Source organism: Pholcus phalangioides, unplaced genomic scaffold (assembly GCF_987345545.1).
Source record: "Pholcus phalangioides strain wild (caught in Gottingen) unplaced genomic scaffold, Ppha-v1.0 ptg000008l_1, whole genome shotgun sequence".
Lineage (NCBI taxonomy): Eukaryota > Metazoa > Arthropoda > Arachnida > Araneae > Pholcidae > Pholcus > Pholcus phalangioides.
This window is the reverse complement of record NW_028301601.1, coordinates 17,261,540-17,277,608: the sequence shown is the minus strand read 5'-3', so window position 1 is coordinate 17,277,608 and position 16,069 is coordinate 17,261,540. Positions and strand designations below refer to the sequence as shown.

Here is a 16,069-nt window from a genome sequence, read left to right as displayed (position 1 = left end):
TTTTTTTTTTTTGAAAAAATAAATCATTAAAAATTAATTAATTAATTTTAATTAATAGCTGTTAATTGGAAAGTTTTATTTATTCAAAGACATGGGATAGGAGGGTAATTGACAACATATTAAATTTTTCTTATTTAATTTTTTTGAGTTCCGTATATATGTTACGGTAAATGTGATAAATACGGTTATTACGCATGATTTTAATTTACCACTATTATTAATTATGCATGATTTTAATTTTATCACTTTTACTGATATGCACAATACCCAAGAGTCATTGGTGAGCGTGTTAAATCGTATTGAACTCATCACATTTGCCTGTTATTATGCATAATCACCATTTCATATTGATAAATATCATAAATTGGTCCGATTGCCATGATAAGATTTGTTATTTAAATGACCGTATTTGTGAACCAGTCTAAACTGATATAATGAACTCTTGAGTTTTTTCGAAAATCCGGAAATAATTGATATTTGATGAATTCTGAAATCGGACTTCAATATGAACTCGTATTTAACATTTAAAAAGTTTTACGATCGGACCCCGATATAACGAACTTTTATTTAACAAATTCTTTGATCTAACGAATTTTTTTCGTGCGTATACTGACCTCATGTAACAAACTCTTATTTAGTGAATTCTAAAATTGGACACCAATATAATTGAGCCGGATTCGATGAACTCTACAATGGCATTTCGATATAACGAATTCTTATTTAACAAATTTTATGATTGAATCCCGCTATAATGAACTCTCATTTCAACTTTTTTATAGACCTAGAATATATATCCCAGGATAATATTTGCCATAATTTTTAAATTCTTTCGAACACATATAATTCAACTGTTCGAAATAAACATGCAATATGCTTTTTTATTGTGTAATTTTATTCAAAAAACATTATCATGGATTCTGCACATATTTTACGTATAATGCGCAAATTATATAATCATAAAAATTTAAAAAATAATTTCAAGATTTCACAATCACCACTAAATATGTTATTTATCCAATGAGAATAAATGAAAATTAACTCGAAGAATTCCGGTTGTCCGCGAACAACAGGTTGAAAAACATTGATCTCTACATCATTCACCGCCATTAAACCATTAAGTGCTATTAAATTATTAAGCCCATGTTAGTTTTCACAAACATTAAAGTATTAATTTTTTCAGTTATTAAAGTTTATATATTTTTTTATCATTATTTTTTCATTGTGTGTAATTGATTATAATTATTTTTTTTTCATTGTGTTCTTTCTGCAAGTATGTATTAAAATATATTTTTAATTATTATTTTATAGTGATTACCATATATATATAGCAATATTCATTATTATAAATTAATAATTTTTCATTACAAATATATAAAAGCAATATATATTGTTATTTTTCATTATTACTAGAAAAAATCATTATTATGTATATTATCGATTCTTTTTTCACTCTACACTATATTACAAATATATTATTTCATTTTATTTAAATCAGTGTTTCCCAAAGTGGGTAATATCACCCCCCTGGTGGGCGATAAAATAGTCCAGACGGGGGCGATAAAAGCTGCAGATTTAACATAGGCTCCTATGGGTTAATTTGAGTTGGGGGCGATGAGAGGAAAATATTTCTGAAGATTCACCCCTTCTTAAATACAATATTTGGGACACTATGATTCAAATTATTAAAGCATTGCGTTATTTACCGAATTGTTTATGTTCAATCGCTTGCATGCCGAAGCTTGAATTCAAACCTAGACTTAAACGAAGAAACCCAAGGGGGCTGATGCAATTACCGCAATAGAAACGGTCATCAAAAATTCAATAAAAATGATAACAATAAAAAAAAAAGGCACAGTTTAATTAATTATCACAATCAAACATCACGAATTTTCGTTTTCTAATTACATACTCGGGAACGTAACTAATAACTTTTAATAAGACGCACCACGTAATATAAGCAACATCCATAAAATTTACGGCAAATAAATAATTTGCTCAACAAAGCGTAAATTCTCGGATAAAAGAACATCCCATTGTTTTCAATTTTCACGTACGTAAGTATACGGGCTCGCACGCGTGTTAAAACAAATCATAGAAACATCAATTTGGCTATTAAAAGAGTCCTCTCTCTCTCTCTCTCTCGCTCACTCACTCTCTATACTGATTGTGGATAGATGGCAGCCTTTTGTTTTCGCGCTACTTGTTACCATGGGTATAATTGGAGCGTCAAACGCATGTTTTTGTTCTCTCATTCCATCCAATCTCTCTCTCTCTCTCCTTTACGCACAACACACACAAGTGTTGTTTCTTCATTTTTCGAAGTCTCGCGCGCTTTTCTTGAGCGCACACACCACCGAATAAAAATTCCTTATCGTTTTTCTTGAAAGAGAAGGGAAAAGACTATAGAGCAAATTGGCGCGATGCTCTGATAGCGTTGGGCACGGTGAGGTAAAAAGAGAGCACCGAGAGCAACCTCCCACCCCCCTCAGACACACACAACCGCACTCGGCAAGTCATTGCTAAAAGACCTGACTGTAGGCAATGTGAGCAGTGGGGACACGGGACGAAAAGCTTTTCAAGAGAGAGAGAGAGAGGAAAAGAGAGCGCTCTCTCTCTCTCTTGCCTCACTGGCAAAAGCTTTTGTGGCATCAAGTGATTCAGAATTAATTGCGCCGCATTTAAATTAAGACATTTTGCGCCAAGAGCAGCAGCAGCAGCAGCAAGCAGGCCTTTGGTGCCTTTGACTGCTTTCTCCCTTCTGTATTGATCTCTTCTACTCGTCTCCAACTGTGTGGAGAGAGAGTAAGTGAGAGGGAAGTTGGAGAGTCGAGTTGGATATTGTTCCACCCTCTCTCTCTCTCTCTCTCGTCCTATTCACCATCTCGACTCAAAAGAGGAGGGTTAACTACGGACGCATCGCTGGGATCCCTCACAATTGCTACGAGCTAGATACGGGATGGATGGTTGTTGATGCTCCCGTCTCTCGTTTATAGCCACACAGTCAGTCAGTAGGCTCCCCTTGCCAGTCGCTGTCGGAAGACGGGCCGGAATCTCTCCGACGGTGTGCGTGTGTGTGATACGGTCGGGTCTGAAGTAAAATACGGCCGGTGAAAAGGGTCTCACGGAACTGCGTTGCGCGTTTGTTTTCAGACACGTGCGTTTTTGTTGACATCGTCGTGAACTTGTTTCCGGACACCATCGGCTGCTAAAAACTGTGTTTTTTGCGACTGGGATGATGTTATTATCAAGATCCCAAAACTGTTCGGTGTTTCTTGAAGAGTTTTTTTGTATGAGATGTTTTTAAAAGGGGGTATCATTGAAGGTTGATACTGTTTCTCGTACGAGATAATTACGGACATCTAATGCAGGAGTTATACGGTATGCAACAGCAACACAACGGATGCGAGTCCAACCTGCCTCCGTCGTCTTTGATCCAAAGACATCTCGATAACCAGACTCCACCTTCGGCGTTGCCGCCATTGATAGCGATTAGGACTTGGCATCCGCATGTGTACGCGAGACCGCCGAAACATCCGACGCCGCATTTTATAGCCGATATATTAGGCATGACGGGCAGCGACCGTGCTAAACCCATGCCGGACTATTCCGAGTACCATCACATCGTGGACTCGCCTCCACCACCACCACCGCAGCAACATCCGACGTCCGTGACGCCTCAGATGAACGGTATGACGGTCAGTTCGGGGTATGTCCCCGCGGACCACGTGGAAGCGTTCATCGAACAGAGAAGCATCGAACAGCCGTTGAATCTTAGTTGTCCGGACAGTAAGAAGAGCATTGACAATAGCACCAACTGCAATAACTCTGTCGTGCCACAAAGACACGTCTCGTGTGGTTCGTCTCCCGTACACGCCGGTGGTATCGTCGTTGATCATCACCCGGCATTATCTAACGGACACCTAAGCCCTAGTTCAACAGTTTCTGCAGCTATATCCGTGCCCAATCCTGTATGCGCCATGAAACTGGAACTTCCTCAGAAACCAGTGTCACCACTGAATAGGAACAGGACATCACCGGTGAACTTGTACGTGAGACCAGTGATAAAAACGGAGGACAAAATGAACATGACCACACTGAAAGATGCCAATCATATCAACACAGCCAATGCTATCAACTCACCCGTTGTGGTCAAGCAGTTGGCCGAAGGGACAGTTGGCACTACTACTACTACTACAACAACTAAAGGTAAGCCGTCTTATATATTTTTATGAATTCGCATTAGTTATCCTTAATTGTAGTTGACGAGACGATATTGCACGATGAATGTTAGTATATATGATCACATTGACCGAGATTGGCAATATAGCTTGCGTCTGTTCAAAGGCAACGCCAAATTTTTGCAGGGAGTTTTACATGCTATTCTCGTACGTCAAAATGCACTGAATTTTATGGAAATACGAGTGTCCTTTTCACACCAGCGGGGACGGTGGAAATATACTATGAGAAACAATTAGCGGGCCGGTGAAACAGGAGAAACAACTTTTAGGGCCAGTGAAAATAGGATAAACAATTTTTTTATCTAAAGAATTTTTAACACAAGTGAAAAGTAGGAAAAACAATTTGCGGGAATTTGATAAAATAATCAATTTTTTAGAGCCTAAACCAGGGGTCCTCAATCTTTCGAACACGTAGGGCCAAATTGAAACTTCCCACGGAATCCGCGGCGAAACTTGTAATTTAGAGGCACGTTAATAGAAGAGGCCAATGGAGCCCAGGGGTAGCTGAAGACTTTTATATATTCTGAAATTATTTCTTTTATAAATTATCAATTTTAATTAGTTCTGGATTTTTTTCACTAATTCTGAAATTTTTTTTTTCAATTATTGATAAAATTAGTTCTGAGATTATTTTTTAATCTGAAATCACTAAATTACTATATAAATGATTCTTTAATCATTTATTTCGGTATTCCGGAAATTATTTTCCTTCCCAATATATTTTGAAATCATTTCTATCAATAATTATGAAAATATTCTTTTATTAACTATGAAATAATTTCTATCTGAAAATTACGAAATTATTTCTATATTACTGATTTACAATTCACTTTTTTTCATTAATTCTAAAATTATTTGCTAGAAAAATTTTGAGTTTTCATCAATTTTTTCCACGCAATTATTTCTTTTCATTTATTCTAGAATTTATCGTTTTTCAATGTTTTCAACCATATTCTGAAAACGATCGGCGGGCCACGACAAAAAAAAAGCTCCGAGTGCCAGATGTGGCCCGCGGATCATGCGTTGAAGACCCCCTGACCTAAACAATTTCTGTAGCAGGTTTAGAGCCGGTGAAAATAGGAAAAATTAATTTTTAGGACCGGTGAAATTAAGAGATAATTAATAAACATTTTTTTTTGGGATCTAAACAAATTTTATAGCCGGAAGAAATAACTTTAAAGGCAAATTTTAGAGCCGGTGAAAAGTAGAAAAAAAACATTTAGGACAACTTTTGGGACCAGTCTAAATGGGAGAAATAATTTCAGGATCGTTGGAAAAGTTAGAGGAAAAACTTTTGCGATCCAACAATTATTTTTGGGCATTACACACACACCGGAATTACACTGTACAATTTTGATAAAAGTTATTTTATCAAACTCGAAAAATGCAAACAATAAGCACATTGGTTACATCCGCTCAAATGTAACCGATTCGCTTATTAGTTGCATTTTTCGAGTTTGATAAAAGAAATTTTATCAAAATTTCATAGTATAATACCGGCCTTAGAGCCGGTGAAAAAATAGGGAAAAAATTTATCATCCGGAAAAAATAAGAAAAACAGTTTACGGATCTATGACTTTTTATCAACCATATGAATCTGTGAGTGGCCATGCTTGTCCGTGAGTAACTGTATGCGAATCCAAGTGAGAGACCGTAATGAGTGCGGGAATGACCGTATGCCTGAGCAAGTCGTGACCGTAATGAGTGCGTGAATGACCGTATGCCTGCGCAAGTGAGTGACCCTAATGAGTGCGTGAATGACCGTATACCTGAGCAAGTGATTGACCGTAATGAGTGCGTGAATGACCGTCCGTATGCCTGAGCAAGTGAGTGACCGTAATGAGTTCACGAATGACCGTATGCCTTGGTCACTCACTTGGTTTCTCATGCGTTTTTTACCCAACCACTCATTCATAGGTCACTCACATGGTCATTCACCCACTCACTCACGGATCATTCACTTGATCACTCATACGGTCAGGGAAGGTGAAATGTGTCTTGGGCCACGTTTCTGGATCCCACTGTAACCATTGCAATGATGCCGTGCTGCAAAAACTCCATTAGAGTTAGTACTCTTAAAAATGTAAATTATCCGTTTTATATAGTGGATATCATCCAAAGTAAAGTGCAGCTAATTCCATCCCAATTTTAAGCATCTGCTAGTTTATCAAATTTATAGTGCAAAGTATCCGAATTACAGCGCGAAGTGTTCGAATTATAGTTTCATGTACCAAGTGCAAAGTATTGGAATTGACGTGCACTTAATGTTATCCCCCTTTATCGATGGGCCAATGTGAAATTTAAGGTGTCACTGAAGTGTCTGGAGATCTGACAGGTGTGATGCGAACTCAAAAAGTTTAAGAATCTCTGTATTAAAATGTGTTACTTTTTTTTTTGGCCAGGCAGTGTACGTAGCCACTTGCAAAGTGCTGCATTTACTTTCATTCGATTTCCTCTGCTTTCATATGAGTACTGACATGACTAAAAATGTGTTTTTTTTCACATAAAAGAAAAGCTTAAAAGCATTCTTGTGAAATTATTTGCGGACCGGTAGTGAATTCTCAAGGACCGGCACCGGTCCGGGCACCAGTAGTTGAAATAAAATTGGGTTAAAGAGTCCCCCAAACGCCTAGAAATTAATTAATCCCAATATACGGTTCAGTGTCAAGCGCTCGATAAGTTGACTTTTTACTCTACCGCAATCCATTGGGCCCATTAGGCCTGTTCTTGCTCTTTCCGGCCGTCATTTAAATCAGTCTAAGTAAGTGTAGTATACGGATCCATATTGAAAATGAAGCCTATCTAACAACAGCAGAATAAAAGTAATTTAAATTTATGTGAAGTCTGAAAATGCATCATAGTCAAGGACGGATTTTGACAAATATTGAAAAATACGATTACAGTGGGCCGCAAAATATTGGGGACAGTAAAACTGGATTTTAATACATGCATTGCGTATTACGTTTTGACTATACAGTAACTGCAAAAACCACACCCTTCTAACACAGTTAACTGAAACGATAGATCTTGTGAAAAATATGTACCCACAGGGTAATCTTAACGTATGAGCCTACCCAACCACGGCCCGGGCCTCAAGTGCACAGTAGGCCTCGTGATAATGGGATTTGTCACTATAATTTTCGAGTGTGTGAATTACGGGTACTGAAGCAAGCAAGCACTTTCAGCTTGCGGAGGGGGGGGGGACAGAACATCACTCTGCCCGGGGGCTTTCAGTGCTCGTGAGTCTCACGCCGTATGAATACGAACCCACGACTACTATCCTTGAATGGGGGCCGTGTATTTTGGTAGGATCCCAGACTAAGATTCATAGTTCCTTCTAATTTTCAATAAATTTTACAGCTCAAAAAATTAAAATAGAGCTCTGTCAGCCTCTCCCAGGACGAGCCCACGGTCCTAACAAAACCATGGGGGGGCCCTTGGGCAAAGATATTTTATTGTCCCTCTCCCCCCCCCCCCCCATTAGACTTAAAAATGTCGGTAACCTGATTCAAAATCGTATACGATACACGCGATACATCAGGTGTTTTGTGTATGGTCTCGATAACATGAAGTGTCTCCTATCTACCTGCACTACCTAGTAAGTCCATGCGTCGAGACGACCCTGCGTGAGTGTACCCCCCTTCTGAAAGGGGTATTTAACGGATACCTAAGACAAGACTTTTGGCTGTGTCCCCAAATTGATTCTACCTATCTGAATAGAGAGAATGTAAAAATACGTACTTTCAGGCAGGATCTATGGCGCAACTTCCACCCCTCCTCACTTCATTGGAGGGGATGGGTATCGGTGTAACAGAGGGGAACCACGCTTTCGATCTTGAGATCAGGTACCCACGGATTCCTTGTTATAGAGAACATCACCCCATGACTCCCTTGTTCTAGTGATTAATTTGCACATCGGGGTCGGTATAGACGAGACTAACAGCTCACATATTATAACAGGCGTACAATACTTCATTTTGTGGGGAATCAGTATGTTGTTGGTCGACAGAGCCGAGTTCCGTGGCCCTTCGACTTGCTTGGCTTTTTTCCTTGATAACTTCAAAGCAGTGACGTGCGAATGAAAGACGTTTGTCAAGACAACTGCAAGACATTTGATTTGAAGCCTATTCGCTGTTATGTTCCGATATTTCTGTGCAGAATGGGAATGGGCTTAAATATTCTTCGAAATAATGAAATTCAATCGATATTTATGAGCATTTCTCTTCAACATGAAAAAAAAAGAATCTGTCCCAAAAAAAAATGTGGGAATGCTGCAGCCACCTATCAAATAGAAACAAAACTGTGTGTTTTATGTTAGCTGTAGGTCTCGAACCGGTGTGAAGCCAGAAAACCAACAAAGTCTATTAGGATGCTATGTATTATTTTTTTACAGTTATGCTGCACACCGGTGTGAATTTTAAGCACCAAAACACCTTTTATTATTTTTTCAAGTTTATTTATAAATCTGTTTTTGTAAGCATCAAAAAAAAAATACTAACCGGTATTTTGGCGCATAAAATTTACTCCAGTATGCAGTATAAAAACAAATAATATAGGATACATACCACATATTGTTCATTCTCAAACCGCACACCGGTTTAAAAACAACAACCAGTTTCATTAGGGAAATATAACAGATGGTTTTGCTTTTATATGATAGGTGGCAACACAGTGGTTCCAGCGTAATGCTTTTTCTCTCGTGTGTGATAAAAATATAGCACATTGTTGTTACACGAAAACTCCTGCTGCAATCTACAAAAAAAATGCACATCGCAATGGGTTGTTCACAACAAAATATCCTGCCGGCAGTTAGTTTCACGTTCACTCATACTTCCGGCACAACTCAATCGGTAGTAAATTGCCTAGGGCGATAGACCGGAGTTGTGCTCGGTTTGAATGAATTAATGAATGAATTCACACAGCAGCTGTTCTATTCTGCTGAATCGTTCTAGCAAAGATTTTCATTTTATCGGTGTAGTCTCCTGATCTAACTACGCGGCTTTCTTGTTATAAAGAACGTAAAACTGACTCCTTTTTCTGGACAAAATCAAGTCTTCACTACCATGCACAAGCGATCATCTACCCGGGGGTTTTCATTACATACCCTAGTGATCATTCATCAGCGGTTTCATTGCTCTAGTGCACACATGCTCAACCAATGTCCCGCGGACCAAGTCTGGATCTCGGAGTCATCTGATGCGACCAGCCACCTCAAACCTGAATTTTTAAAAATGAATTAAGTGGAACATTTCCGGATCACTGAAGTGACCGGCACAGTAGTTTCATATCGCTTGAGTGGCCCATGACATATTCCAATCTCACTTAAGTGGCCCGCGCCACATTTACAGATCACTTAAGTTACCCGCGGTGCAGTTCCACATCACTTAGGTGACCTGGGGTGCTATTCCAAATCACTTAAATTACCCGTGGCACATTTGACGAGCTCTCAAGTGGCCTAGGATGCTGTTCCAGATCACTTAAGTAGTCCACTGCACATTTTCACTTCAATTAAGTGATTCGCGGCACATTTATTTATAGATGACTTAACTGACCCGCGACAGGTTTCCGAACCAATGAAGTTACCCGCACTATCCAAAATGGTCAGCATCCTTGCTCTAGTGATTGTTTACACGAGGAACTGTCCCCTAACCTAATGGCTGAAAAGCATATTACCTCGTCGAATGAGGCATCTGTTTCCGTGGCGGCGATATTTGAGAGCCATTTGTAAATTTTGTAAATTTATTGCTATTGTAATTTTTTTTTTCTATTTGCTTTTTTTGTGTTTTATTGTCGTGTGTGCACAGCTGTAATTTATACATGCATAACAAAGCACCCGACACCGTCCAGACCCTCATCCGGGGCAATTGTTGAAATTGACAAATGGTCGATAGAGCGTGGGCGGTGGCAACACTTTCTATAGCAGAAAGCCTCTGCGCGAAGCTTTGACGTCCGTGAAGTCGTCCATTTCGCCTGAACCCATTGAATATAGCAGTCCGACGTATGCGAAATCTTTACCTTTTTTTTCAGAATATCCAATGACTATAAGTGAAATGAACGATTTCAGTGACGTCACGAGCTTTGCGTGGAGGCTTTCTGGTATAGAAGGTGTTGGCGGTGTATGGTATGAAATGTTCCTAACCTGAGCTGGTGTGCGGTATGTAGTAACCTGTTGTGGAAATAGTCTAATAAAGTTTCAATCCCACTAATATCTGCGTTGAAACCCATAAATATCTTTGGCTCAGCGTGTCGTATTTGTTAATGTTTACTCTATATTAAATTTGTTACATGCAAAAATTACTCATACAATATTTGTTTATCCTCTACGTCACAGTTTCCCAAACTTTTTATTCCGTCGTCCTCCTTCCTTCGTTAGAAATCTTTTCTCCTCATCGTCCCCAACTCAAGCTAACTCATAGGATTCTATGTTATAAGCATAGCTTCTGCTGACCGCCCTCCCCGGATCATTCCATTGCCCCCCAGAAGGCAACATTGCCCACTTCGGGAAACGCTAAAAGGCGGAAGATTAGCTGGAAGTTTGAAGAGAAGCCACAGAGCATTTGGAAACTGCTGTACATGAATGTTTCTCAAACTTTTTACGCCGGCCATGGCCTTCTTCGAACTATAGTTTTTCTCGTGGCCCTCCGATCTTATCTTGGACGTCCCCTCATCACCCTAATCCATGGAAAATATATTTTACGGGAAAAAAAAATTCAACATGATAAATATGTGAGATGAATATTTATACTGTATTTATCAACCCAAATAATGAATTAATTGGTTGGACCAATTAATTTATTAGTCAATTAATATTTGCGATAAAGCCGAGTTGTCATTACAACCGAGGCCGTAATAAGCGAATTTGACCGTTTATTGAATTTTTAATGTATCAATAGTTTACACAAACATTGTTTCAACTATCAATGGCTTACGAACAATGTTTCATCTACCAATGGTTTACAAACAATGTTTCAACTGTCAATAGTTTACAAACAATGTTTCAACTATCAATAGCTTACAAACAATGTTTCAACTACCGATAGTTTACAAACAATGTTTCAACTATCAATAGTTTACAAACTATGCTTCAGTCGTCAATGGATTTCAAAAAATATTTCTATCGATAGTCATTTTTGAGCAATGTTTCCCGTAAACAATAGTTATCAACTGACTTTTTGGTTCACAAAATTGTCTATACTGACGATGAATTTTAAATAGTACCCATACTCTGTGACGATTATTTTCAAACTATACTAACGATTATTTGTAAACTTTTCAAACTATACTAACGATTATTTGTAAACTTTTCAAACTATACTAACGATTATTTGTAAACTCTTTAAACTATACTGCCGATTATGTCCAATATACCCATGATTATTCCTTAGCAAAAAATCCCAAAAAAAAAAACCAATTCTCACAGAAACATCCAAAAATTGATTTTTTTTCAAAAGGGGCCCCAAAACGAATTGTTTGTGTGGGAACGAAAAACCTGCCTTCCGGAATTTATTCTATCATCAAACATTGGAGATTTTCTTGAAGTGTTAGCTGGATGTAGAGAAAATAGAGCTCTTGTATATCAACCTCAAGCCAAACTAGGTGCAAAAAGACGTCCCGTGGTGGATAATATACAATCTCGAAACCCTAATCGTTCCAAATGGACCACCCTTGGAGAGTCTTTTATTATTTTTTGGTTATATTTTGGAATTTTGGTGTTTGTTCTTGTGTGGGAAAAAGAATCAAATCGAGTGTTTGGTTGGTGCCATTTCTTTCTTTCCCTCTCTGTCTATAGTGCATACATACATACTTTAAGAAAGATCTGACTTCTTTTTCGCGTCTTCAAGACGGTTTTTTTTTTCCAGTCTTATTCCGTCTCGACATTAGTCTCTGTCCTTGTTGAAATCTTTTCAATCTCCCACATGCTGTCAAGGAAAGAGGAGACGCGAAGGAGAACAAAACCAAATTCTAATCTACCGAGAGTCTTGGGAATTTCTCTTTTTATACATTTTATGTCGGATTCCCCGAGGAATTTTCTTTTTATTCGTCTGAGATTTCATTTAATTTGTTTTTTTTTACAGGGTATAAAGAAATAATAATCAGAATTTAGTTATATATTTTTGTGGGGAGATATTTGAGTCCGTTGATTTCTTTTTCCGACGCTGTATGTTAAATATCACCTGGATGTTTTCGTTTAGATATGATGCTATGTATAATTCTTCAGTTTAAACTTTTTTTTTTAAAGCGAATACGTTTTGCTAGATGTTTTTTAAACAGTCATTGTAATGCAGACGGTGTTTGGAAATCATTGTCAGTATAGATTGAAAATAATCATGGGTATATTGGGAATTAATCGTCAGTATAGTTTGAAAATAATCGACAATATAGACAATTTTACGAACCATAAAGTCAGTTAAGATATTGTTTGAAAGCCATAGTTCGCGAGAACATTGCTCAGAAACGACTGTCGATAGAAACCTTTTTTGGAAGCCATCGACGATTGAAACATTGTTCGTAAACAATTGACAGTTGAATACATTATTTGTAAACAATTGACAGTTGAATAGATTATTTAAAAGTCATTGACAGTTGAAACATTCTTTCAAAGCCATCGACAGTTGAAACATTCTTTCAAAGCCATCGACAGTTGAAACATTCTTTCAAAGCCATCGACAGTTGAAACATTCTTTGAAAGTCATTTGCCGGTTAGGTGGAAAACTATCAACAATTGAAACATTGTTTGAAAACCATCGTCAATGGAAAAATTGTTTGAAAACCATCGTCAAAGGAAAAATTGTTTGAAAACCATCGTCAATGGAAAAATTGTTTGTTAAACCATTGACAGTCGAAACATTAGTTGAAAACCCTTGTCAGAAAAAATATTGTTTAAAAACTCATCACAATCGAAAAATTGTTTGAAAACTCATCACAATCGAAAAATTGTTTGAAAACTCATCACAATCGAAAAATTGTTTGAAAACTCATCACAATCGAAAAATTGTTTGAAAACCACTAGCATATAAATATCGCTTGAAAGCCATTTACAGTTGTGAGATGAAAAATATCGGCAATTGAAACATGGTTTGAAAAACATTCATGATTGAAAAATTGTTTGAAAAACATTCATGATTGAAAAATTGTTTGAAAAACATTCATGATTGAAAAATTGTTTGAAAAACATTCATGATTGAAAAATTGTTTGAAAAACATTCATGATTGAAAAATTGTTTGAAAAACATTCATGATTGAAAAATTGTTTGAAAAACATTCATGATTGAAAAATTGTTTGAAAAACATTCATGATTGAAAAATTGTTTGAAAAACATTCATGATTGAAAAATTGTTTGAAAAACATTCATGATTGAAAAATTGTTTGAAAAACATTCATGATTGAAAAATTGTTTGAAAAACATTCATGATTGAAAAATTGTTTGAAAAACATTCATGATTGAAAAATTGTTTGAAACCATTCTCAGTCGAAACATTCCTTTTTCAAGCCACTAAACATTGTTTGAGAACCCTTGGCCGTTAAAACATTGTTAGAAAGCCATCTCCTGAGGTACCGTCGAGGAAAGGGAAGACACGAGGAGAACAAAACCAAACCAACTACGGAGAGTATTTGCAATTTTTTATTTTATGTTGAATTCCTCAAGGAATTCATTTTAATTCATCTAAAATTTCATTCAAAAACGTTTATAAGAGTAAGAAATGATAACTAAAATGTCTTCATGGTTTTGTGAAAAATATTGTAGAATTCGGTGTGTGTGCGTGTGTTTTTTAGTTGTTTTTTTTTACTGTATGTTAAATTCTACGTCAATATTTTGTTTAGGTAAGGTTCTATATTAAACTTTTGAGGATTTCTTTTATAAATTGAATACTGTAAAGATCTCGTGAGGGCCCCTTCGTAAGAAAAAGTATCTTAGGTTCGCCGAACCACTTGACCCAAATACTTCTTGAATTCTGTACTGTAAGCGGGTTCGTATAGTGCTGCTACCTATACCAATGGTTTTTGTAAGTATCGATGTGTGTTTGAGGAAATCGTACTGATTTTACCCGAATTTTCTGTTAAGTTTAAAATAATTTGTGAGGCTTCCTTTACGAGTTTCACCCTTTTATTTTATGATGGCTGAGATTTCTGAAATTCTTATTAATCCAATTAAATAACGTTTTCGTGAGTTTGCTATGAATGAAAAGTTGTATGAGAGTTACTCCTAAAGCGAGGATTATCGTGATTATATAAATAACAATGGTTTCGTGATTATATAAATCACAATGGTTTCGTTATTATATAAATCACAATGGTTTCGTGATTATATAAATCACAATGGTTTCGTGATTATATAAATCAGCAATGGTTTCGTGATTAAATGCTTTCGTGATTATCTGAATCAACAAAGGTTCCGCGAGTACTTTTACAACATTTTCCGAAGGTTCCGATAGCGCTGAAGGTTTTTCTGATAGCTTAATCTTGATTAGGTTTCGTGAAGAAATCGCACGTCGTCTCAATGAAGGACCAATCGACCTGGAATTAGCTTGCATTCCCACCCGTAACAGTGCTGGCTTAACGCAAGGGCTCACCCGCGTACGGCCAATGGGGCTTCAATTCCACTGAAGGTCTCGTGATAATTATATTTGGTGCTAAATTTTCTGCAGTAAATTGAAGTTTTTCTGCATAGCTGGTATTTCCAGCCAAGTGGGATGCACCAGAATACCATCTTGTTCTTGCAGCCCACGATATTTTTAAGACCGCTGTGACACTTAGTCCCCCTTCCGACCATCCATCCTTCATTCCCGTGGTTCCCCCCCCACATCCAAGTGGCAAGCCCCCCCCCCCTTTTTACCAATTAAATGAGTTTCTTGTAGCGGTTTTCCTTCAGGTTTCCCTTTCACTTCGTTTTCGATCATAGCATCCTTCTGAGCATCCCAGAGCCCCAAGTTGACAACCATTGTTATTACTGGCACATGAGTAGATTTGATACAGTAAATGTACTTTGAAAACACATGTGATCTCAAATAAAAGATGGGACCGCTTGGAGAGACCGGTTGAAACATTTTTGCCGAATATCGCTTGGGATTCACCGGTGATATTTCAGATGTTTCGATTCATTACTTTAAAAATCCGTACGTTCATCATTCGCAAGTCGAAGAGGGACGTTTAAGAAGCTCCAAAAGAATCTCAACGCATCAAAAAATCTTCACAACAAAGTATCTCTTCCTGTCAAACCCCCCAAATTCCAAATGCTCACTGTTGATAATCTGTAAATATCACTCCGTATGAGATACTGAATAATTTCTTAAAAACTATTCTGAAGCGGAATGGTGATAGCGAATTCTGTCGCTTACCATTAAATATTACCATTACGTAATAAAGATATCCACCTTTAATATTGAAATTATGGTAAGTATTTAAATCTTCAAAAATTTAGGGAATTTTCGAGACGAAAAAACCAAATTTTAAACAGACAAGGGCAGCAAAAAAACTAAGATTACGGCAAAGACACATAACATACTGTATGGTGTTAGAGACGAGCAAATACTCTTCCTACCTACTTTGATAGATGGTCACTTGAAGGCAGGAAATGAGATAAATAGAGTTGGGCGAGGCCAACATTGACTATGCTCTCAGCAAATACAAAATTCCACTATGTGCACATACTGTTCGTGTATTCTGTTAGAATTATTCTGACTGCTCTCTAGCAAGACCTGTTCCAGGAACTTTGAGAAGACGAAAAAAATTATAAAATTCAAATAATAGCAGAAATTAATTAATTTAGGAATGAGTGAAGGCATATGAAATTAACTTTTCAGTTTAGGATCTTACTTTGGGTCGAATAGTG

General features: G+C 37.2%; 1 protein-coding gene across 1 annotated transcript in view; it reads left to right on the top strand.

Moving 5' to 3' along the window:
• The first annotated feature begins 2,874 nt into the window (after positions 1 to 2,874).
• Positions 2,875 to 16,069, top strand: part of LOC149083922 (uncharacterized) — an 87,452-nt gene continuing 74,257 nt past the window's right edge. The window contains exon 1 of the mRNA XM_089234301.1: positions 2,875 to 4,206. Within this exon, the coding sequence (XP_089090427.1) occupies positions 3,363 to 4,206 (844 nt within the window). The 5' untranslated portion in view covers positions 2,875 to 3,362. The remainder of the gene's footprint in view (positions 4,207 to 16,069) is intronic.